Source organism: Stigmatopora argus, chromosome 9, assembly GCF_051989625.1.
Source record: "Stigmatopora argus isolate UIUO_Sarg chromosome 9, RoL_Sarg_1.0, whole genome shotgun sequence".
Lineage (NCBI taxonomy): Eukaryota > Metazoa > Chordata > Actinopteri > Syngnathiformes > Syngnathidae > Stigmatopora > Stigmatopora argus.
The window spans coordinates 8358644-8381458 of record NC_135395.1 but is presented as its reverse complement, the minus strand read 5'-3'; the positions used below and the strand labels follow the sequence as shown (position 1 = coordinate 8381458).

Sequence of the window (22815 nt, the reverse complement as noted above, 5' to 3'; positions counted from 1 at the left end):
TTTGAAGCGTTCAATGAGCTTACCATACCAATGTGAGGGGGGAAAGAGCGATTTGGCAATCGTCGATCGACTTTTTTGGTCTGAGTTAAATCAGCGTCTCCAAATCGACTGTTATGACTGTCAACTTTCAAGATGGCGGCGGCGGCATCGGATTCGCGTACGCTTTTCAGCGACGGCGTGCGAGCGGCTCTCCACACCTGGCCCGTTCTGCAGGTACCAAAAGAAGGATTACCTTTAATCTTTAATATATTTTATCTTTAATATATCCGTATGACTCATGACGCGTCATTCCGCCGTGATATTTCTGTTTTCCTGTCGAGGACGGAGCTCATTTTTTAGCTCCTCGTTAAGCTAACAAACATTTCCCTTCTTTTCCCCTCATAATGGCGAGTTAACTTGAATGTCATTTTGCCAGAAAATACTCAAATGCTTATTGTGATTATTAAGAGTAGGAACTGTCGATAAAGAGCGTCGGTTCTGTTTTTATATTGATTTATTCACGTATGCAAGCCAACCTTCTTGCTAACATTTGGCACTCCCGAAGAATACACAAGCTGAAATAATCATTTCATATGACTTAAATAATCCAAACGAACTGAATTCAGAGGGGGAAATGTGAAAGATTTGGCCCATTGAAACTTTGATTCATTTAAGTAATATAAGATGTAAACGACAACCTCCCAGGTAATTTATAATTTTTTTGTAATCCGGCATCTCTTTGAAAATTCCATATTTCTGTAATCATCAACCAGTAACTAATCTAACCACAGTGGCTCAACCATGCTGTTATCTTCAAAATAGAATACTTTGACTAACTGAGAGCTATTTTTTTTAAATCCAACTTTTTTCATTTTATTTGAAATTCCTTCTTTGTTTCAGATTGCGCTGGATAACGGCTTCGGAGGTGTTTACGGGCAGCAGAAAGCGGATTGGCTGGTGGATGTGGTCCAGCAGTATTTCCACGACAACGGTAAATTCTGATTAAAGCCACTGGACTTCCAAGGGACGTGATGCTAATGATTGTTTCCGTCTCTCCCCGCACATTTGCCGACACGTTAGCTGACCTGCAGCAGGATGAAGTTGAAGATTTCCTCTGCACGCTCATGAATCAGGAGTTTGATACCGTGGTGGAAGATGGCAGTTTACCTCAGGTACTCGCACCAACGTCACATTCTTGCCTGCTGCGTGGGGATCCGTTTTTTTGTCTTCTCATACAATTAGTTTCACAATATGTTTTGAGTCCTGGTGGTAGCTCCTTAACAAATCCTCAATTTTCAGATGTTACTATCATTAGTTTTTAAAGACAAAATTCTTAGACAAAATGGCGCTAAAACCAAAATTTAGATGTGGGCCTTCTTTCCATCATGTACAGTTCAACCAAGATAGGCCATATGATGTGTAAAACATTTTTTGAGATATGTAAAAGGTTCTTTGAGTACTTTTTGAGTACAGATATGCAGTTAAAATGTTAGCATTTTGTCTGATAGCTTTCTAAATATACGACGTGTGTGTGTCCAGGTGTGTGTGCGACTGATGCAGATGTTCAATCACTGGCAGCAGGGGGCGCTGCAGCAGCTGTCGGACTCCATCAGTCTGCTGACGCACACGCAAACGGCCAGGGCCAAGGTCACGGCGCCCCACGACTCGGACTCTGAAAACGATGAACAAACGCAGGTCGGGCAAACGTGCAACACCGGACACTAAAAGACCAGTCCAAGTGAGTCATGTTGGTTTGTTTTTTGGGGTGTGCGGGCACCTAGGCTATGGAGTGTGAGAACACGTCAGTCAACACAAGCCATCAACATCGAGATCCTCCTCAGGTGGATCAAGATGGATGGACGCTTGTAGGAAAGAGAAAATGAAGCCGCTTCGGTGACCTCTGAGCGGTCGCCCCGTGGAACAAAAGGGGCATATCATGTGTCGAATCGTATGGAAAGGGACAAACTTGGGACGTGAAAGAAGAGGAATTGAAAAAGAAACGGTTGGGCAAGGAAGCAGTCCGGTAACTCTCACATCATGCAAAAGAGACTTTAGTACAATGAAGTGTTTTCTAGCTTCCTTTTTTTGGAAAAAATGTACTTGACTTTACTGGGTGAGTAACTTTTTGGTAAATAAAACAAAAAAAAACCAAAATGCATAGCATCCACATAGAGACCTGACATTTTGGCTCATGCAGGCCACAATATTAACATTTGCAACATTTTTTTTTTACAAAAAAGGTTCAAAAAGTACTAATTTTCTGCTTTTTTAATTTAACTTTATTGACTACTTCTTAGGAAAAAAAATCAAAGCACAATTGACACTGAAAAACAGGAAAACAAAGCTTTCTCCAAGACCATTTGACCTGAAATTCTCATTGCGCGTTTACTCAACATGGCCGACGGGATAGAAAGATGACTTCCTGACGAGTCCAAACATAATTTTAGTTTTTTTTGCTCCCTCTTAATTGGGTTACTGACTTGATCCCAGGACGTCCGTCGGCGCCGCTCACTCGCCGAGCTTCTTTCCGGCGACGTCCGACGGCGTTTTGTGGCGTGCAGGGAGTCCAAGGGCCTTACGGACCACGGGAGTTTTAAGCAGGAGATTGTGACTCAAGCCGACCAGGCTGGAGCACAACCAGTAGAGTGCCATTGACTGGGCGAAGAGAGAGAAAAACGGCAAAATATTACAAAAAAAAAGGCAAAGTAGTCATCCAAAACATTTACTCGAGTACAACTCAATTAGTATTCGGTGAAATAACTGCTCAAGTACTAAGTAACTACTTATGATGACTTAGTTTTAAAACAAGGGCCAAATTTCCCCCATTTTATATATTTAAAGAAAAATGTAAAGGTAAGAGAAAAATCAGCCGTCCTGATCCGGCACCATGAGTGCCCTCTAGTGGATAAATCTTGTTCTACCATGAATTATAAAACTGGGTCAAATTAGAAATAGTTGATTTGTTGTTTATTGTACGTACTTGTATATATATTTATATATCTAGTCGTTTTATAAATTTTATTTTATCTCATTGGTGATACTGGTAGAGCCACAGTGGCCATCTCTGGCAAAAAAAATTAAGTAAATGTATAATTCAGAAGAAAAATGTAAAGACTTGTGCAGGCCAAAGTAGTATTTCTTCTACACACTACTAAAGTATGGTGTGGTAAAGTTAATCGGATAAATGTACCGTGTTACTTCATGCTGTATTAATTTTGTTGTTGTCGTTTGGGGTGAACTCACTGAAGGGACGCTGGCGGCGATGGGAATCATCAGCAGGGACAAGCCACGCATGGCGTGGCTCACCCATTTTTGGACGGAAGTGACGTCGGTCCTCTGCCGGGCGAACAACTAAAAAGAAGGAGCGCCGTGACGTCGCGGGATCGAACGCCCGGGTCGTCGGTGCCGCACCTCCACGATGAGCAGGTTGGTCAGGCCCAGAGCGAGCGGCAGGAGCCAGGTAGAGTCAGGCGTCGTCAGGTCGGGGAACCACAGAGCGCCCCCTGTAACCAAGGAGGCTTGCAGCTCTGAAAGTCAAAAGTTGTTCCCCTTAAAATGAATGCGTTGACCAGGATAAATGTCCAATTCAAACGGAGAGCACTGGCTTTGAATGGTTATGTTTGGTTGTCAGAATTAATTGACCAATGGATTAGCTAATTAATCATCTATTTTGAGACATTGTTGATATTTAACTGGTCTTTTTTGTGCGGTCCGATTCCGCTAATGAATGCCTTGCCTGAGTGACGCTGGCTGAGGTTTCTGAGGGCGAGCGAGAGGCTGATCCAAAGCGGCAGCTGCACCCAAAGCAGCAGCGAGGCCTTGAATGGGTGGCAGTTGTCTCTCACGTGGAGCTCCGACACCAACCGCCGGAGATTCTTGCGGAAATGAAACCTGAAACGACCAGGAAAGCTTTGAAAAGTGCGTCGGTCCGAACCAGACAGACCAGGCCAGACCGGACCTCACCGACACTGCGCGTCCGTCCAGCCTCGCTCGGCAGCCCTCGCCGAGACTTCGTACCTCAGCCGTTGGGCCAGCCCTGCGATCTCCGGCTGCAGCGCCTCCACCTGTGCGCGGTGGAATGTCAACAAGGAGCTTTCGGGGAGGCGGCGACTTTTTGCGACCACCTTGGCGAAGATGCGGATCTGGTACGCGGCGAGGGGCAGCGTGACGAGCGTCCTGATGCCCAGCGTGGTCGCGCCGATGGCGAGCCACCAGGGGAGTGCGCCGCTCTGCTGAACCTCCGTCAGGAAGTCCTCGGCCATTCGCACGGGGGCCGAGTGGGCCGCCTGCGCGTACCAGCCGTCATTGGCTGACACCGAAGACGAGCGGCGGTGGGCGGCGAGAGGAAGAAGAGCCTTGCCGGGCGAGGCGCAAAGGCGGGAGACCCCGAACGGAAGCCGCAGGAGCTGGGTCGCCCCGAAGGTCAGCATGTCGGCGACGCCCCTCCTTCCACTCCTGTCTGACGCAAATCATCAATTGTAAGTTACGTGACGTCACCCGCCCATTTTTTTCTCCAATTTACACGGACACTGCCACTCACTGCAGATAACATATTTTTAATTGAACTCCTCACGTTTCAGTGCCATTGACGGCGACAGACGTCCAATACATTGGACTGGGAGCATATAAGAAAATATAAATAAGAGAATTTATATAAACTTTTGTTCGTCTAACACCGTCAATGGCATTCAAGGTTTAATTTACAAAACTAAAAAGGCAAATAAATGGCACGTCTTTTCACTTTCTAAAACCAAAGCTAACAATAATATATATTTCCGTTCACCTGCTCGGGGTCTTTTCGTAACGTATTCTCCTTTAGTTGTCGGTGGACTGCAGAGCTCAAGTGTTGTCGCGCTGGGATGACGTCATGACGATTCTATGTTTTAGTATATTTGTAGCCCTTGTCATGTTTTAAAAAATAATAATAATTCATGTACTTTTATTTCATGGTAGTCTGAATAATACCAGGTTTTTTTTATGTGACGTGACGTTAATGAGGGTTTGCCAAACGAGGCAAGGCAACAAGGCAGACGAAGAAGAAAGCAGGGAGCGCAGCCAAGATGGCGGAGTACAGCCAGGCCGGTTTACTAACTGCTCTACTTCTATTCACGGCGCTGACGCTCCGCGACGTCTACGTAGGCAGATCGAGCCCGCAACAGGCCGACGTTTTATCTGAGCACGGAACCACCGTCGGAACCGGAACCCCCAGGGCAGCCGAGCATTCCGTTCTCAGGTTCCAGTACTGGTAAGCCACTTAGCGTCGACATCTATGCGATTTGCTAACTATGACTTGCTAAACACTGCCCGGATGAGACTCTAAATAAAACAACCAGTGGGTCAAAGATTATCTTCACTGTCAACTGGGATAAGGTCTAGACATTGGCTTAATTATGTTGAAAATATTTAGAAAAATAATGACATCGTGATTCATGACTATCATTTTCCCATCCCAAATTCTTGAGTAGATGCAAGTTCTCAGCTTCGGAAGGTCTTTATCCTCTTGTACGATTATTTGTTTGCAGCATCTCCTGAGGTTACGCCAAAGTCTTTCAAGAGTATTCCAGGGCCATTGAACAGCTGTACCCTGAAATGCGCATCGAGGGACAAAACTACCCCCCGACACCCTTCAACAAGTACCAGTTTTTCCCAGACTAGAATTAACGTGGTTTTTCCTGTGTTTTTAGCTTATGCGATTTATACTCCGGAGCGACTTTTGCACAAATTTACAGTATCCATGCCCTCGTCTCCTCAGGTTGATGGGCAACGCGGTGTGGTTCCTAAAGCTGGCCTCCATCTTGTTGATCATCAGCGGTCAGAACGTGTTTGCGCAGCTCGGCGTAGACACACCCAGGCTTTGGACGTGGAGCCAAGAGAACAAGGTGAGGGTTGCTGGAGCGACCGCTTCCGAGAAAACGGGGCCCAGAACGGCTATGCCTGTGTCTTGTCAGATCTTCTCCTGTTTGATGGCCTTTTTCCTCTGCAACATGATGGAGACGCACTTCCTGTCCACCGGAGCCTTCGAGGTCTCGCTGGACGGTGTGTGCATTTTGCTTCCGCCAAGAAGCATTTAGACCTCACCTGTGACATGTTTGCCTTTGTCGCCCTTCTCTTGGACCCCTTAAGATGTTCCCATCTGGTCTAAGCTCCAGTCTGGTTACGTCCCCAACATCCACGAGATGTTGCAAATTCTCCACCCGCATCTCAACGGCAACCAGCGTGTGGACTCCTCAAGCTTCTCCTAGCTAACGAATCCCGCGAGGAAGGTCAGTAGGCTCCAAAAACTTGTTCAGTGCCATTGACAACGATGGACGTCCTATCAACATTTTGCTCTAATTTCAATGATTTTATCGCTAGTCGACTTAATAGCATAGCACCATGCTATCCGGAACTACATTTGACACTAGGCAAAATACATTAAGCAAGTCCAATTCTGATCAAAATGCCATTCATTTCTTCCTCTCATCCTCCCAAATAAAAACTAGGGACGAGTGGTCGCCGGCGTCCATGAAGGTTGGGTCCGCAAGCAAACTGCAGGACCCCGCCAGAAGTTTCTCTGCCGCCGACCAAACGTTCTTCCAACGTGTGACCCATCGGCTCTGCAGTTGACTTAGATTGGAAAAATTATTCTTATTATTGTTAAATGCCCTATACCAATGTTACGCTAACTAGCATGAATGACAGGCTGTTAACTCTATCTGCGCCATTGAGAAAGATGCTCTTTCCATCCTTCTGTGAAATAAAATGACTGTCAGATGTTGCTGTTGTCACAGTGTTAAAAATTTCAACTCTTGATACACAAAAAAAAACACAGTTTTTTAGGCTATGTACGTCATATATACAACATACACTTGATTATATTTACTAAGTTTAGTTTATAAAATCTCAATCTCAGTAGATGGATAAATGCTATGCATACTTTTACTTTTGTTCTGATATTTGTTGTATAAAGTTCGAATTTCTTTAGGAAAATAGGTGGCTGATGGTGTTACGTCTTTGAATGTACAAGGTAGAACATTTTGGTGGAAGATATATGTTTTTTATTTGCCTTTAATTGTGAAGTATCATTATCAAGCGGCTCTGGCATAAAATGGCCGACAAGTGAAGCCCTTCCCCTCACCTTGCATTGGACATCTAGCAAGTTTTTTTATGTATATTTGATATCTATGTGGCGCCGTCTGGGGATTCTGCTTTCTGCCTCCGGTCCACGAGAGGGCGTATTCGCGCGTTGGAATAAGAAAGTGAGACACTTGATTCGCTATTCTTTTCACATGTTGAAATTAAGAACCAGAGCCTCATGTTCATTTCCTGACTTTAACATTCCTACGTGGAACCTCTAACGTTGACGTCTTCGTGATGAATGAAGTCTGCCTCTGACATTTCGAGTAAAATTGGACGCCATTCGATGACGAGTGGGAATACAGCACGAAAGAAGGCGGGAAGATAAGTGCCGGTGAGGGATGCTAACTTACAATGCTAACGGGCTGCTCGGAGCTCACCGGCTTTATTATTATTTTTATCATTTTTACTGTCAAACGTTTCGAGTCGACGTTTTTTTTTGGTTCATGTGTCAAGCTAAGACGTCTCCAGCCGACTTAATGTGTTCCCCCTGGACTGGGAATCATTTCGAGTCAACTTTTTGGCTCGTGATTGCAGACTGGCGGCGTGGTTAGCAAGATAGCTGTTGACTGCACAGTTTGTGTTTTTGTTGAACGGTGATGAAGTACAACGTGTTGAATGTGTCCTCAGGGTGTGCCCCGGGTGTCGGCGTCAAGCTATGAGCAACACTGTAAGTTTCAACACGCTCCAAACACTTGAATAGAACTCCCAAACCTTTTGTATTAAAGCACGTTTTTTGGCGACGGCCGCGTGACGTCGACGAGGAGGCGCGGCCACGCCAGTTTTAAAAAGCCTTGACATTGGCATTTGTTTCATACAGTATCGGTTGGGGGATTTTAAGCCTCCGTCCGTTGCATTTGGAAAATATTAGAGCTCCGACTCAAATCAAACGGAACCAGTGAGTCTTCGCCTAGTTTCTCGCTCTCAACTATTTCAGTGTCATTGACGATGATTACCGTCCAATCACACTTCTGTGTATTCAACGAGTTTGTCACTTGTAGACGTCCAAACAATTTGAATTGGGGGTCTTGGCAGCAAATGAACCAGGGTTCTCCAAAGTATAAAGAAGTATCGATAACTGAAATGTTATGTCCTTATATGATATTTGATTGCTAAGTAGTCATGATCAGGGCTCACCAAAAAATGATGTCAATTTGAGTTTGCATTGTTGGTACTTTTGCCATCGGGCGTACTGGTGGGTCGACACGCATTTTTTCTCATTTTAAAAGAAATCATTAAAAGTTTGTCGGCCGCGGCCCACGACGGTTTAAGGGACACTTTACAGATTCATTTCAGACGAATGAATTGTACACCGGACACGTTGTATTTGCAGGCGCCGAGGAAACGACGGAACGTGGAGGGCCCGCTGGCGTCCGCCGCCAAACACCGCGGCGGCGCAAACGCGCGCCGAACGGCCCGCGCCGATCGTCGGGCCGTCGTGGCCTCTAACAGGAGGAGCAGTCCCCGAGTTGTCCCGCCGCCCCCGGCGGAGACCGTCGACGTGATGGACAACCCCTCGGACGGTGGGTGCCCTGACCGAGCGTGGGCGCGACACGCCTAGGCGACTAACCGGCTTTCGTCATTCAGATCCCGCCGAGGTGGTGGACCTGACGTCGGAGGCGTGGGAAACGGCGCACGTCGTCGATCTGACCAACAACGACTCCGTGCTGGTAAAGCGCACACATCGATGACCGAATTGATTGGTGACTATTTTGGTCGGTTTTTGATTTTTTTTTTTCTTCAAGGGCCTAATGCTCATATTGCACAAAAAATTCATTTAACTGTTAACCAAAGTGAGCCTCCTAAAACAATGAATATTCATTCATACGAATGGAAAATTAGAGGCTGTTCAATGCTAGTACTGTGACGTATATACAGTCATCCCTCAAATATCGTGGTTAATGTAGACCAGACATGGCTGCGATAATCAAAAAATCGTGAAGTAGGGTCATCCCTATTATAACTTTAAAAAAATGTATTATTAGCTTCTGCTTACGGGTTTCAGTGTGGATTTTCACATTTTTATTAACTTAAAAAAGATTTTTTTTCTATGGTGCTGAGTCCTAGTAGCAAAAGTTTTAGTAGCAATTTAAAAAAAAATAATAGCGGGGGGAAAAATGCGTGGTAGTGAATTCGTGGTAAGTGAAGACGCACTAATCGAGGGATTACTGTAAATAGCTCATCAATGTAGCATACACATTGTAAACAACTTAGCGAGAAATGGGAATTATGCCGATGGTTAGTTTAAAAAAAAAGATACATGCACTGTATTTATCGGACAAATGTGGCTGGCGTATTAGTCGCACAATGGAGAACTTGCAAAACCGGTGGTGGACAATGTTTATCCACTAGGAGGCGTTCATGCTCCTGGGACACGATGCCTGATGTTTCCTTTTTTTCTGTATACAGTATGACCTCACCTTATGAATTCATTTTGTTCTAGAAGAATGACAAGACAAATTTGTCGAGTGACTGGCTTTTTTTTTTCATATTCAGACACAGAAATGTTATGCAAAGGCGTTTTGTAACTTCGTGAGTTGGGTCTTTTGTAAGTTCTGAATAATATTTTTCCAGTCTTGATTTTTTTGTTCTAATATGGTCAGTCACATTTTGTAGTATAATAATAACAGTTCATATGAATGTGTCTGGAGAAAAAAAATCTAGTTTTAAAAACCAATCTGACTTCATAAGCAGTTGCACAGTGGTTGAAAAGTCTTTTAATGGAATACCTTTTAAATGTCCCTTTTTTTCATGACTTGGCCAAGCTATGTATAAAAAAAGCAGCAATTTATCTCCAAAATATATGGTCAAAACGCAAATGTTGAATTGCCAACTCTTGTTTTCCCCCCCAGCTGGTGGACGAAGGCTCGCCCGCCCGGACACGAGGACGCACTCGCGCACGCACGCTGACGGGGCGCCTCTCGGATCCCGGCGGCGGCGACGACGGAAGGAGGAACCCGCCGGGAGATAGCTACGTGGTCAGCAGCGACGACGACGAGCCCTCCTCGCCCCTCCCCGCCGCCGCCGCCTTGTTCTCGTTCCAGGCAGGGAGCTCCACCAGGTAATGGACACGTGGCGAGCGCGCAAGCCCTCGCTCGCTATTGCCGAACTAACTCGTTCAGTCGACCGCCATAGACGTCCAGTCGTTGAAATGAGTCGATCGCTAGTAGAGATCAAAAATAATGTAGAGATAACTTCATGCTTCTGCCGTCAATTCAACTTACGGCATTTTCTCACATATAAGTCGCCCCTTAAAATTGTTAAATTTGACAATTTCTCGCGTGTAAGCCGCCCCCTGATTGACAATTTTCACCTCCATATTCATGGTTTTAATGAGGAGTACAAATGTGTTACTTTGAAGGGAAAATCTTAAGAAAATCATCGAAGTCACGTGCTATTTCGGAGATACTGTATGAATCATAAGGAAGTTAGTCATTCATCCACTAATGGTTGTTTTCTTACTGCAAAACAGTAACCCAAAAAATTGTAAATGTTAATTTCCCGACATCTACTGGCGAAAAAGTGTAGCAACTCTAATTCTTGTGAGCGTACCCTTGATTCAGTCATCATTTTTTTTGTTACACATACGGCTTATATGCGAGAAATAGTCACTAATCGATGTCCTCGCGAGAGAGTGGCATCCGTTCATCGATTGGCTGCCAACCCTCGTTGGATGTTTTGTGCCGTCGATGTTAAAAAGTCCAATTCCTGTCTTTGCCCTCAGGTTTACGCCGGGAACCATCAGCTGTCCGGTGTGCATGGACACGTACACGGAGGTAAGGTCCGACGCGGCCTCGCCCCGGACCCCAAATACTAACGCGGTGGGTGGTCTTTGCAAGATGGTGGAGAGCGGGCGGCTGGTGGTGTCCACCAAATGCGGCCACGTCTTCTGCAGCCAATGCCTGCGAGACGCCCTTTCCCGTTCGCACACGTGCCCCACGTGTCGAAAACGCCTGACGCCTCGGCAGTACCACCCCCTCTATATCTGACACTTGACTTTGCGGTTCTTTGCTTTTTTATGTTGTGTTTTTGTGTCCCTGAATAAAAGGAAACTGGGCCAAGACCGCCTCCGAGTGAGTCACCCTGTTACATGCCAGGCGGGAACAGGATAAACCGGGGGAAGTTCCGCGGCGGGCGGGCCCACGGGCCCAGAAGCTTCTAGGTTACACGTAGTCACTCAGTCATGTGCTCCTGTTTACAAAGATTGTCTCAAGGGAAACTAAAGTAACCTTGGTGACTAACAAGTACAGTATGACGTCCTATTGTGGGCACACGAATAGAAACGCGGGACAGTAAGATGAAGTCGTAACATTACAAAATTAAGAGTTGTTATATCTTTATGTTGATTTCTTACTTGTAAAGTAAACTGGCATTATCTTAAGGAATGCAACTGGATAAAATTAAATGTATTCATGCAAGGCAGCTATTTGGATCATAAAATAAAAAGGAAAATGCCAGTTGGTTCATAACCAAAATTATATAAAGACATGGAGCACAATGATTTTCAAAGCTTTTAATTGACCTAGATGAAATTACAGAACCATTTCTTTTTAAAAAGGAAACAAATGAACTTTTGTTTTAAGACTTTTAGGACTTTTTTACCATGTGGCTTATGAATTGAAAATGACCATAAAATCAGTTGAGGAAAAAACAGGGTGTTCTAGAATGTTTGACCCCATTTTGCAGGCCAATCATTTTGACAATTTTCGTTGGAATGATTTCAAATTTTCACAGCTTGTGTAGAAATGTCAGGTTTTTGTGTGTAACGTTTGGCATTTATATCTTCTATCTTTTCAGGTTAAGTAATGCCGTTCACTTCAAAAGCATTTTGCGTGTTAAAGTATGCTTGGACTCAGTCACTGAAGACGGGAGTTGAAAGATGCCGGCCTCGAACCGACTACTTTTCGCATGGTAAGGAGGTGTTCTACTGCTTGAGTTTCCAACCTAGGTGTGCTTCAAATCCTGGTTGGGAATCATTTCACCTAAATAGAAACAACCATGTGTAGTCAAGACTTTCCAATAATGACAAAGTAAAGTGTGGCCACTTCATGGCGTAGAGGTTTGTTCACCTGACTGCCGTGTGGGCAGCTGGGGTTCGAATCCTGCTGTCGTTTGACTGATCACTACACTATGTAGTTCAGTGTATGGATGAACCTTTTTTCATTAAAATAAAGACTTGGTCATTTTTTTTCAGCAAAACAATGTTGTTCCGGTCAGCTGAAGTTGGGGGTTCCTGGCGACACCATACAGTCGTTGGTTGGTGGATTCAAACCAACTACTTTTCACATGGCAACCGGACACTTACTGCTTGAGCTAAGTGCCCACCCCACTCCCTACTTGGCATCAACTGGCCTACTACATTTCCATTTTACCGGAAAAGTGACAAGTTGCAAGACATTGGTTTCGAACCAACTATCTTTTACATGGTGAGTGGTTGCTCTACTGCTTGGGATAAGTTCCCAATCCACCTCCCTACTTGGCATTGACTGGCCTACTACATTTCCAATTCACTTGAAAAGTGAGAAGTTGCAAGACGTTGGTTTTGAACCAACTATCTTTCACATGGCAAGTGGACACTTGCTGCTTGAGCTAAGTGCCCAACCCACCTGCTTTCTTGGCACCGACTGGCCTACTACATTTCCAATTCACTTGAAAAGTGACAAGTTGCAAGACATTGGTTTCGAACCAACAATCTTTCACATGGTGATTGGACGCTCTACTGCTTGAGCTAACTTCCCAATCCACCTCCCTACTTGGCATCGACTGGCCTACTACATTTCCATTTGACCTGAAAAGTGACAAGTTGCAAGACATTGGTTTCGAACCAACTACCTTACACATGGCAAGCGGACACTTAGTGCCCAACCCACCTCCCTACTTGGTACCGACTGGCCTACTACATTTCCAATTCACTTGAAAAGTGACAAGTTGCAAGACATTGGTTTGAACCAACAATCTTTCACCTGGTGATTGGACGCTCTACTGCTTGAGCTAACTTCCCAATCCACCACCCTACTTGGCATCGACTGGCCTACTACATTTCCATTTGACCTGAAAAGTGACAAGTTGCAAGACATTGGTTTCGAACCAACTACCTTACACATGGCAAGCGGACACTTAGTGCTTGAGCCAAGTGCCCAACCCACCTCCCTACCTGGTACTGACTGGCCTACTACATTTCCAATTCACTTGAAAAGTGACAAGTTGCAAGACATTGGTTTCAAACCAACGATCTTTCACATGGTGAGGAGACGCTCTACTGCTTGAGCTAAGTGCTCAACCCACCTCCCTACTTGGCACCGACTGGCCTACTACATTTCCAATTCACTTGAAAAGTGACAAGTTGCAAGACATTGGTTTCGAACCAACTATCTTTCACATGGTGAGTGAATGCTCTAAGCTTGAGCTAAGTGCCCAAACCACCTCCCTACTTGGCACCGACTGGCCTACTACATTTCCAATTCACTTGAAAAGTGACAAGTTGCAATACGTTGGTTTCGAACCAACTATCTTTCACATGGTGAGTGGATACTCTACTGCTTTTTTTTGCGTTCCAACGAAGAGCCGACGGAGGCCAGGGGAAGAAAGATTCGGCCGGAAGAAGAGGGAAAACAAGGTGAGGCCGTGAAGCCGCCAAAAGGGAGGAAGGAAGACAGGAAAGCTGCAGTTTGGATGGGGGGCAGGACAAAAAACTGACCTTTTATAGTAAGTTTTTTGTTAAAAAAAAAAAACCTGACCATGTAGATTAAGGCCTTTTTTTCTTTAAAATATGACCAGGTAAAGTAAGGTTGGTTGTTAAAAATGACCATGTATAGTAAGGTGTTTTTTGTAAAAAAATAAAAATAAAAAAAACCATGTATAGTAAGGTGTTTTTTGTAATAAAAAAAAGACCATGTATAGTAAGGCTTTTGGGAAAAAAAGACCATGTATAGTAAGGCTTTTTTTCTTAAAAATCGACCATGTATAGTAAGGCTTTTTTTTTCTTAAAAAATCGACCATGTATAGTAAGGCTTTAAAAAAAAATCACCATGTATATATATAGTAAGGCTTTTTTTAAAATGACCATGTATAGTAAGGCTTTTTTTTTAAATTACCATGTATAGTAAGGCTTTAAAAAAAGACCATGTATAGTAAGTAGGCTTTACAGAAAATGATATGAGACACACTGTTTTATAGGATCAAGACCACAAAAATCACGACCATTCTACGTCATCTTCAAAACATAGACATTGAGTTGGGAGGAACGTCATCGTCAAAACATAGACACGGTAACCAAGCCACCATCTTTTCCACTTTTAATATGGCGGAACGATGTGGGCGTGGCCTATCGTCAAACCAGCTGTGTAAATTAAGCACAAGCGCAGTGCCTCGTCTTCTCCAACGGCCATTTCCATGCTGATTGACGTCGAGCATGCCAACGAGGTAAGGCGTTGAGCACTTAACTGGCCTAAGTGCATTTTTATCACGCTGCCGGCAGATTTTTTTAGGAATCAATTGAGCTAAACCGCCAACAAATCTATTAGTTTAATGCCAGGTTGACCACACCGCCGACAATTTAAGTTTGTGCGCCTTGTCCCCACCGGCGACAAGCTATCTTAGCATTAGCGTTACGACAACGCTTTCCATTTGACCACGTCAAGCGTCGTCTTGATGTTAATCCTAAGAGATCTAGTCCGTTTTCTCCATTGTCTAGTCGTGTAGAAAGACTTGTAATTGATTCAAACAAAGCCGAGATATAAACGGACAGTTTGCTGGGTAAAGGCTCACTCAAAAATGATGTATGTACTGATAGTTTTCACTGCGAGTGCTAAACAAATCATTGTAATCAAAAATTGTTAAGCCAACTTTCTCCTAGCTGTTAACTTCAGTCTGTATATTTAATCGCCTTGTCTGGAAAAGGGAAATTAGCACGGAGCACTCACTAACTTATTTTCATTCTTTATCTTGATCGTTTATTGTAAGATTTCTCTTTTATGTAATAATTGTCAACTCCCAAATAGCTTGGTTAAATCAAGATGCAGCTCTTCCCGTGTGCCTCAGGACACTCAAACCCTTGAGGTTACAGGTAAAACTAATCCCATCTGTTGAATCTCCAGTCTGTATATGACAACTTTTGCTTCTTTTTTTTTTTTGCACACATCAGGTCCATGTCCAGGTGATCTTCCCAGGTTGCCCACTTGAAGATAATGTGGCGTCTCTGAACTCTAAGATTTCTCTTCCTGTATTAGTTGTTTGGCAACTCCTAAATAGCTTTGTTAAATGAAGTTTTCCCCGTTTAGCATCATCTTTGGTCTTCTCATCAAGGTAAAACTAGATTTTACAACAACAAAAACGTAAGTCTATTTGTTGAATCGCCAGTGTCTATATATGCTAACTTTTGCTTTTTTTTGCACACATCAGGTCCATGTCCAGACTTTGGAGGGTCCCCAAGTGATCTTCCTTGCAGATGATGCCTCGTCTCTGAACGCAGTCTTCTGAGAGGTTAATTTATTGTAGAATATCCAAGTATTCATCCAGATCTATTTTATTGACTAAAGTTGCAATTTACTCCCCCTCTTAGGTGAAGTCCAGAGTTCTCTGGCTCATGGTGACCAGATCCTTAAGGTAAGAAGGATCTTACTTTTTTTTTCAGTCAGAAATGTTAATAAAAGAGATTTGAGTGTCAATTGTCTTTGTTAAAACACTTGGAGAAAAAAGACCCAAGACCCTCAATGGTCTTTTTTTTTTCCTTTATTTTTGGTGTTTATATTCTAAGTCTTTTTTCTGTTTTAAAAAAAACTAAGTCAGCTATTTTAGAGTAAAACAAGTTTTTTTTATTCTAAAATGGCTAAGTGTTTTGTTGAAAATTTTCTAAGTCTTTTAATTATATGTATTGTCTACAGGTGGAGAGGACTGGCCAGACAAATGTGTACCTTTGAATAAAAACTTTCAAATGTCAAGCTACTTGTATTTTTTCTTCTTCATATAACCAGCAAAAAAAAAAATGCATGTACATTTCAAGAACTTTTATTTTTCCACAAAAAGGGGTTATCAGGATAGGTCCACATTAGCCATCCAGCATTTGAGGTTGTGTTGCTGTTCATGGACAATCTCTTGGCACTGGATGGAACTCTGGAAAATAAAAAAAGAGAGTCAACACACAATAGACCATGTCCAACATTAAAAAAAATAGACAGGATTAGTTAAGTAAAAAAAAAGTTAGGTTTTACCAACATCAGAAAGGCCCTTCTTCCCAAGGTGCCATCTGTCCTTTCCTCAGTCAGCAGGCCTTCATCCCACTGCAAAAGAAGGCACACAATATTAAAGCCCTAGGAGGAAAAAAATATAAATATTAGACACCCCCCTGGTGTACTTTTTGTCCACTGCAGAAACAGGGAGACTAAAAAATGATCCAAGTCTTTATAAGAGGAATCTCCAACTGCAGTCCTTGAGGGCCCCTGTCCAGTTTATTTTCCATGTCCTCCATCACATCTTAATCAGGATCATTTGATTCAAATGTGGTGGGAGATATGGAAAGCATACTGGATAGGGACCCGGAGGACCAGAGTTGGAGACACCTGCTCTATAATGACAAGTACCTGAGGGGATGTTGGTGTCAAAAAGTGTGCCGTCCACCAATGTCACCCTTTTTGGGGAAGTTTGTCTGGTTATCTTTCTTCAGTGTTGATTTGGTAAACTTGGGTGGACACTGAAGAGAAGCAAGATACAAAATGAGTAGGTTTAGTACACATTACAAGAAAATAAATCACCTGAAACACTTGGGTCCTACATGGTCCACAACCTTTGCCTTGACTTCTTGACAGCTGTCACCTCTTCCACCGTGTCCGTGGCTTTAAACCTCTACAAAACACAGCATGATTATATAATTGCTTATTTAACCATTTTGACCAGTGGTCCCCAAACTATTCCAGAAAGGGCCACGGAGGGTGCAGATTTTCATTCCAAACTGTAAGAGGAAGCCTTTCCACCAATCTGGTATCCTAGAAGTGCAATCACTGGATTGCACTCAGGTGATTCTTATTTTCAGCAGAAACCACATTGGTTAAACTGTTCATGTTGGAACCAAAACCTGCACCCACAGCAGCCCTCGGGGACCAGTTTGGAGACCTATAATGAGGGAAAATTGTTATTTTATCATATGTTTAAACTCGAGTGAAAAATGACCCCTGTGCTTTTGTTGACTGAATGTCTCAAACGCATTTAAAATAAAAAAAATGAAAAGGTCCAAGCCCTGAGGTCTTCCTTTAAGAAAGTGAAGGGAAATGTCTATATTCTATAAAAGTGTACCGTTTATTCCTTAAAATTCCACTGATTTCCTTGTTTGGGTGAATTAGCCACACAGGTTCTTGCAATTAAAAATCAACACCACTTAGTGTGTTCTCATCATAAATTTGAATGTATCCTAATAAAAAAAGCTAATTGAGCAAAGCCTTGAAAACTGAACGCTGACATTTAATGATTACACGGATAGAGAAAATAAAAACGTGTTTTTAAAAATACTCACTTTGCTGACAGCTAGCTCGTTATGGCGTCGACAATCTGCTCCTTTTTGGCCGTTTTGGCCACATTCTTGATGTTTCCCAGCAGTCTGCGCTCGTAGATGAACTGAAACACACCATAGAATGATTTCTTTTTAAAACATAAAGAGCTACAGGTAACGCAATGTAGCCAATTTGTTTGCAAACATTTTACTGTCTGCATCCACGTTGGGCCACATCACGCCATCGAAGCATGCTACCGTCAAAAAGCAATCTTAAAATGAGAACTGGGGCTTCGAAATCCCCAAACGACAACGTACCGAAAGCGCTGCATTGTCCTGTGAGAACTTTATCAGGTCTTTCTTCGGTAAATCATAACTTTTGAGCGGCTCTGCAGCAAACTGCCGTCTTGGCTCATCCGCCATTTTGAAAACTAGAGGCAGGTCACATGACCCAGGTCAGAGTTCAATGTCCTTGAACTCTGACTCAGGACTTAGATTGGAGACAGGAAGTTAATAGCAAGAAGAAACAAAGATAGCGTCCTCTAGTGGCAAAATACTTCTAGTGCGGCTTTAAACATTTTTTTCCATTAGATTCTTCTGCATGCATACACCCATTGATTATCATTAATTAGCAACAGCCCGACAATGTTGTCAAAAGATCTCAGAGAACGTTTGTACTTTAAAAGTGGTGACATTACTACAAATAGCACACATTTTAGTGTATTTTTCCTTTTAAATTTTGAGTATGACTCTCAAGGAATAACATTTGAAAATATGAATTGTTTATGGCTCTCTCCGTCAAAAAGGTTCCCGACCCCTGCCTTATACTATTCATGGTCAATTTTTAAAGAAAAAAAGGCTTCCTATATACATGTTATTTTATTAATGAAAGAAACATGCCAAACATCCAAAAAGTGGCAAAATGTGCTTAAAATTATACGTTTTGAAATTTCAATGTAAATTGACTACAGTAACAAAAATGTACCCCATACTTATAATTATTTTTTAAAAATATGTATACATTTTGGGCCTGCTGCAATGACTTGTTTCTGCTAGTGTTTCAAATTAAAATAAAAAATATAAAAGGAAACTGGGCTAGGACCGCCTCCGAGTGAGTCACACTGTTACATGCCAGGCGGGAACAGGATAAACCGGGGAAACGGGCGGGCCCACGACCGCCCAGAAGCTTCTAGGTTACACGTAGTCACTCAGTCATGTGCTCCTGTTTACAAAGATTGTCTCAAGGTAAACTAAAGTAACCTTGGTGACTAACAAGTACAGTATGACGTCCTATTGGGGGCACACGAATAGAAACGCGGGACAGTAAGATGAAGTCGTAAAAATCCGAAATTAAGAGTTGTTATATTCTTGTAAAGTAAACTGGCATTGTTTTACATGGCAAGCGGACACTTACTGCTTGAGCTAATCTGTAACTAAATCTTTAATTTAGTGCTAGCTGGAGAAAAAAGTGTATAACGACGTAAGAATGACGGAGCGAATTTTTCCAGTCTGGTGACTGGCAAAGCCCCCGCCCAACCTCGGCTCGCGCCACATCCGATTGGTCGCCGCGGGCGGAGCGCAACCAATGGTAAGACATGTCAACACAGCCAACGCGTATCCACGCCCATACCGGAAGCGAGCGCAACAACATTTAGACGACGCTCTTAAAAGATTCCTCATAAACTTGCGAAGACAAGGAGAAAAACAACAACTGAGCGGACTCGAGCTGAAGCAAAAATGTCGGTGACTGTCAAGGCTTACCTGATGAGCAAAGGGTCGATTGCGGAAATTCGAAAGTTTGTGCTGAAGGATCACCCGACCATCGGGAGATACGAGCAGTTGGAGTGCAAAAGCAACCAGCTCTACAACTCACTCAAAAACAGGGTCAACAGCAGCATCCAATTGAGCTACGAAGGTGAGCGACGACGACGCCCGGCGAAGCTTTTTCCCTTTTCTTATTTTTTGGGGGGGATTCGGCAGACAACGATGGCGAACTGGTGGCCTTCTCGTCCGATGAGGAGCTTTTCTTGGCCGAGACCTGCATAAAAGACGGCGTCTTTCGCATTTTCGTCAAAGGTAACTAACATTTTTACTCAAAAGTACCGAAAAGTTGCAATATTGCATTGTTGTTTCATTACCAGAAATGACGATACGTATTATGTAGATCAGGGGTGGCCAAGTCCGCTCCCCGAGAGCCCCTATCCAGTCTGTTTTCCATGTCTCCCTCCCCCAACACACCTGAATCAAATCATCGGGATCGGTAGGAAGCTTCTGGATAGCTGTTGCTGATGAGTTGATCATTTGAGGGAGATATGGAAAACAAGACTGGATTGGGGCTCTTGAGGATTGGAGTTGGCCACCCCTGATCGACATAATATCCTCATGTTTCCTTTAGAGATTCAATCTTAATGTTGTTGCTCTTTAAAGAAAAGCAGTTACTTAAATTGCCATTTTTTATCGCTAACATACTTGGTGGTCATTAATGTCAAAGTTGATTTTTGCCTTGTAGAGAAAGAGGAGCCGTGTCAGGACTCGCCAGCCAAGCCGTCCACCGCAGCGCGCCCCGGCATGGCGCGCCCCGCCACGGCACCCCCTGCCACTTGGGCCACCCCGGCCGGCGTGCACATCAACGTGACGTGCGACGGGTGCGAGGGCCCGGTGGTGGGCGTGCGCTTCAAGTGCGGCGTCTGCCCCGACTACGACCTTTGCGCGGCTTGCTGGGCCAAAGGAATCCACCCCGAGCACACCCTGGTCGGAAGCCGCAGCGTTCATCTCGTGCGCGCCTCGCAGGGGGCGTTCCCACGCGGGAAGCTGATGACGAAGACGAGGCAGTGCAGGCGCGGCCTTCGTCGAAACACCGCGCCCGCCACGCCCGCCGCTGACGACCAAGGTGGCATCAACTTCCTGAAGAACGTGGGCGAGAGCGTAGCGGCCATGCTCAGCCCGCTAGGTGAGTCATCCGTCGCGGTGGTGCCCATCTCCCAATGACGCCTTATGTCTCACTCAGGCATCGACGTGGACATTGACGTGGAGCACGGCGGCCGCGCCGTCAAGGTGACGGAACCACAGCGTGAAGAAGACGCGGACCAGGGGGCGCAGGTGGGATGCAGGGAGCTCGCTTCTTCTCTTCGGTCGGGGGCTCCGCCTCTAAGATCTTCCTTTCCCGCCGGCAGGCTTCCCCGAGCAAAGACGACGAAGAGTGGACGCACGTGAGCGGCAAGGAGGTGGACCCATCCAGCGGCGAAATGCAGTCGTTGCTGCAGGGCGCCGACACCGAGGTGGATCAGGGCCCCGCGGACGAGGCGGATCAGGGCGCCGTTAAAGGGGCTCCTCCGGCGGCCCTGTACCCCCGCCTTCCTCCAGGTAAGCCCCCGCCCGCCCGTACGGCTGCGCTACATCCCGCCCATGCTAAGCCCCCCTCCTCCTAGGTGTGGACCCCCGCTTGGCGGTGTCTCTGACTCACATGTTGACCATGGGCTTCACCGACGAGGGCGGCTGGCTGAGCCGCCTCCTCCAGGCCAAAGATTTTGACATCGGCGCCGCCTTGGACGCCATCCAGTACGACGGCAAGAACGCCCGGCTGCGCCGCTGACGCTCGCTCCATCTTGCTTGTCCACCTCCTCCTCCTCCTCCGACGTACCAAATGGCAGATGTTTTTTGGGCGTGCAAATAAAGGCTGAGGGGCTTTCCCATTCTTCCAACGCTCGTTGTTTTCTCTCTCCACTCATGCTAAGCATTAGTAACAAAGTGGCACAGGGTCTTCCAGGGGAGTGGCTCGCCAAGCAATGCTGTGGAGAAGGCTTTTTCTTCAAAAAAAAAAAACATGTTTAGTGAGGTTTAAAAAAAAAATAATACCATGTAGAGTAAGGCAACTTTTTCCTCCCCAAACAAAAGACCATGTAGAGTAAGTCTATTCATCATGCAAAAAAAGTAGACCGTGTACTAAGACTTTTCCTAAAAAAAAGACTAAGTATAGTAAGTAATTGTTGTGCAAAATAGACCATGTATAGAGATTTTTCTTTTAAAAAATGACATTTTTAACTAGCATTTTAAACTACCAAGTATAGTAAGGGTTTAGTAAGGAACAAAAAAAGACCATGCTTTTTGTAAGGGTTTTACTTTGTGTTTCAGACATGGTTGTTATTTAGAATAAGCTTTACCATATGTATTTTTATTTAGATGTGAAAAACATCTTACATCTATACATTATTATTTTGTCTTTGCCTTCTACACTTACACAATGCTGTTATGTTTGGAGGGGAATTTAAAAAAAAAAATTTTTGGTTACACAACTAAATCCCGTGGTTAATTTGTATATAAAAACGCCTGTTTTAGTCAACATTTGTTTATTGATTATTCAGACAGGATAGTAATAAAAAAGTGTTAACAATAAGTGTCTGTCGATTGACATTTTGTACATTTTGTCAACTTCAGTCTCGTTCTTTCAACTGGACGTCGACCACCGTGGTTGAGTTAAAAAAATAAACATCTATCATGGTCAAAGGCGGCCAATGACGACCTAGCTGACACGTTGACGTGAATAGAATCTTTAAAATATTGGTTGGAAAAATAAGCTACTTGGCGTTGATGTCGGTGGGGACGTTGCCCCTACCAACATGGCCGCCGTGGGGCCGCAAAAAGTCTTTTTGTGCTTCTGCCTTGAAATGAAAGGAGTTGTTCCGTCCAATCCGTATCAAGAACGTTTGTCCACTCCAACGGATTGGACGCCGGTGGCAGCCAATCAGTCCCAACAGATTTACGGGTCAAGGAGCTTTTTTCGCTTCGGTTTTTTTCCACCCTCTCCAAAACGGAACGCACATTTTTTGTTCCCATCAAAATGGAAAAAACTGGCAACGGTTATCAAAAGAGGCATCAGGGGCCGTCCCGGGAGGAGGCGCTCCGCCGCCGATCTTTGAGGGCGGAGACCCGAGTCCGCACGTCTCGTTTCCTCTCAAAGTATTCCACCAGCGGCGCTTCGGTCAAGACGGACGCCAGTACCTGCTCGAAGGTGACGGCCCAGCGGTCGTCGGGGGGGCCGGGCTTCTCCGGGTCCTCCGTCGGCGTCGTCTTGTGGAACTTTTTACCCGCTTCGCCGATGCGCAGAAGCAAGCTGGCCACGGTGGCGATGGCGTGGTAGAGCTGCTGTTCGTGGCGCTCCTCCTCGCTGAACATGTTGTACAAGGTCTTGCACAGCTCGATGAACTGATCCTAGGCCAGCGAGACAAAGAGTGAGTGACGTG

The 22815-nt window shown here is 44.6% G+C and overlaps 5 protein-coding genes and 1 long non-coding RNA gene across 19 annotated transcripts; 4 read left to right on the top strand and 2 right to left on the bottom strand.

Annotated features, from left to right (window-relative positions):
* The first annotated feature begins 86 nt into the window (after nt 1–86).
* Nucleotides 87–2133, top strand: tsr2 (TSR2 ribosome maturation factor). The gene is made up of 5 exons (XM_077610443.1): nt 87–213; nt 880–970; nt 1060–1151; nt 1519–1674; nt 1761–2133. The coding sequence occupies exons 1-5, from the start codon at nt 133–135 to the stop codon at nt 1860–1862; spliced, it is 522 nt and encodes a 173-aa protein (XP_077466569.1). The 5' UTR covers nt 87–132; the 3' UTR covers nt 1863–2133.
* A 96-nt stretch (nt 2134–2229) lies between these two features.
* On the bottom strand, nt 2230–4874 carry cox18 (cytochrome c oxidase assembly factor COX18). 2 transcript variants are annotated; one of them, XM_077610439.1, is made up of 7 exons: nt 4763–4853; nt 4104–4434; nt 3943–4043; nt 3716–3870; nt 3391–3506; nt 3223–3330; nt 2230–2634 (listed from the first exon to the last, which is right to left on the bottom strand). In XM_077610439.1, exons 2-7 carry the CDS (start codon nt 4407–4409, stop codon nt 2488–2490), a joined length of 933 nt encoding a protein of 310 aa, XP_077466565.1. In that variant the 5' UTR covers nt 4410–4434; nt 4763–4853; the 3' UTR covers nt 2230–2487. The 2 variants fall into 2 exon arrangements, with proteins under 2 accessions (XP_077466565.1, XP_077466564.1); XM_077610438.1 differs by having other exon boundaries at nt 2231–2634; nt 4104–4438; nt 4763–4874.
* Nucleotides 4875–4989: 115 nt separating this feature from the next.
* On the top strand, nt 4990–6736 carry selenot2 (selenoprotein T, 2). The gene is made up of 6 exons (XM_077610442.1): nt 4990–5224; nt 5502–5612; nt 5732–5858; nt 5928–6015; nt 6103–6242; nt 6462–6736. Exons 1-5 carry the CDS (start codon nt 5040–5042, stop codon nt 6219–6221), a joined length of 630 nt encoding a protein of 209 aa, XP_077466568.1. The 5' UTR covers nt 4990–5039; the 3' UTR covers nt 6222–6242; nt 6462–6736.
* A 450-nt stretch (nt 6737–7186) lies between these two features.
* On the top strand, nt 7187–16034 carry LOC144082264 (E3 ubiquitin-protein ligase RNF4-like). Of its 10 annotated transcripts, none has more exons than XM_077609290.1 (13): nt 7190–7429; nt 7726–7765; nt 8429–8618; nt 8683–8765; nt 9948–10156; nt 10820–10871; nt 10935–11257; nt 11893–12006; nt 12290–13800; nt 14272–15160; nt 15239–15576; nt 15656–15699; nt 15978–16034. In XM_077609290.1, the coding sequence occupies exons 2-7, from the start codon at nt 7754–7756 to the stop codon at nt 11082–11084; spliced, it is 696 nt and encodes a 231-aa protein (XP_077465416.1). In that variant the 5' UTR covers nt 7190–7429; nt 7726–7753; the 3' UTR covers nt 11085–11257; nt 11893–12006; nt 12290–13800; nt 14272–15160; nt 15239–15576; nt 15656–15699; nt 15978–16034. The 10 variants fall into 10 exon arrangements, with proteins under 10 accessions (XP_077465421.1, XP_077465416.1, XP_077465418.1 ...); XM_077609292.1 differs by having other exon boundaries at nt 10935–12006; nt 14272–14363; nt 15096–15160; XM_077609289.1 differs by having other exon boundaries at nt 10935–12006; nt 14272–14517; nt 15096–15160.
* A 51-nt stretch (nt 16035–16085) lies between these two features.
* On the bottom strand, nt 16086–19859 carry LOC144082267 (uncharacterized). Of its 4 annotated transcripts, none has more exons than XR_013303214.1 (5): nt 17894–19859; nt 17600–17700; nt 16674–17202; nt 16309–16373; nt 16086–16206 (listed from the first exon to the last, which is right to left on the bottom strand). It is a non-coding gene; the product is annotated as an uncharacterized LOC144082267 (long non-coding RNA). The 4 variants fall into 4 exon arrangements; XR_013303215.1 differs by having other exon boundaries at nt 16305–16403; nt 16674–16935; nt 17894–19853; XR_013303213.1 differs by having other exon boundaries at nt 16305–16373; nt 16674–16935; nt 17894–19682.
* On the top strand, nt 19197–21276 carry sqstm1 (sequestosome 1). The gene is made up of 6 exons (XM_077609282.1): nt 19197–19490; nt 19556–19651; nt 20085–20525; nt 20583–20674; nt 20749–20938; nt 21004–21276. The coding sequence occupies exons 1-6, from the start codon at nt 19313–19315 to the stop codon at nt 21165–21167; spliced, it is 1161 nt and encodes a 386-aa protein (XP_077465408.1). The 5' UTR covers nt 19197–19312; the 3' UTR covers nt 21168–21276.
* The last annotated feature ends 1539 nt before the right edge of the window (nt 21277–22815 follow it).

What these genes read in the sequence shown, in the direction of transcription:
- tsr2 (XM_077610443.1), top strand. Translation starts at nt 133, where the DNA reads ATGGCGGCGGCGGCATCGGATTCGCGTACGCTTTTCAGCGACGGCGTG. An exon ending in AAGATGGCAGTTTACCTCAG is followed by an intron (nt 1,152 to 1,518) that starts GTACTCGCACCA and finishes GTGTGTGTCCAG; the next exon opens with GTGTGTGTGCGACTGATGCA. An exon ending in AAAACGATGAACAAACGCAG is followed by an intron (nt 1,675 to 1,760) that starts GTCGGGCAAACG and finishes GCGGGCACCTAG; the next exon opens with GCTATGGAGTGTGAGAACAC.
- cox18 (XM_077610438.1), bottom strand. Translation starts at nt 4,409, where the DNA reads ATGCTGACCTTCGGGGCGACCCAGCTCCTGCGGCTTCCGTTCGGGGTC. An exon ending in TGGACGGACGCGCAGTGTCG is followed by an intron (nt 3,871 to 3,942) that starts GTGAGGTCCGGT and finishes TGGTCGTTTCAG; the next exon opens with GTTTCATTTCCGCAAGAATC. An exon ending in CCAACCTGCTCATCGTGGAG is followed by an intron (nt 3,331 to 3,390) that starts GTGCGGCACCGA and finishes CCTTCTTTTTAG; the next exon opens with TTGTTCGCCCGGCAGAGGAC.
- LOC144082264 (XM_077609293.1), top strand. An exon ending in GATGGACAACCCCTCGGACG is followed by an intron (nt 8,619 to 8,682) that starts GTGGGTGCCCTG and finishes TTCGTCATTCAG; the next exon opens with ATCCCGCCGAGGTGGTGGAC. An exon ending in GCATGGACACGTACACGGAG is followed by an intron (nt 10,872 to 10,934) that starts GTAAGGTCCGAC and finishes GGTCTTTGCAAG; the next exon opens with ATGGTGGAGAGCGGGCGGCT.
- sqstm1 (XM_077609282.1), top strand. Translation starts at nt 19,313, where the DNA reads ATGTCGGTGACTGTCAAGGCTTACCTGATGAGCAAAGGGTCGATTGCG. An exon ending in ACGCGGACCAGGGGGCGCAG is followed by an intron (nt 20,675 to 20,748) that starts GTGGGATGCAGG and finishes TCCCGCCGGCAG; the next exon opens with GCTTCCCCGAGCAAAGACGA. An exon ending in GTACCCCCGCCTTCCTCCAG is followed by an intron (nt 20,939 to 21,003) that starts GTAAGCCCCCGC and finishes CCCTCCTCCTAG; the next exon opens with GTGTGGACCCCCGCTTGGCG.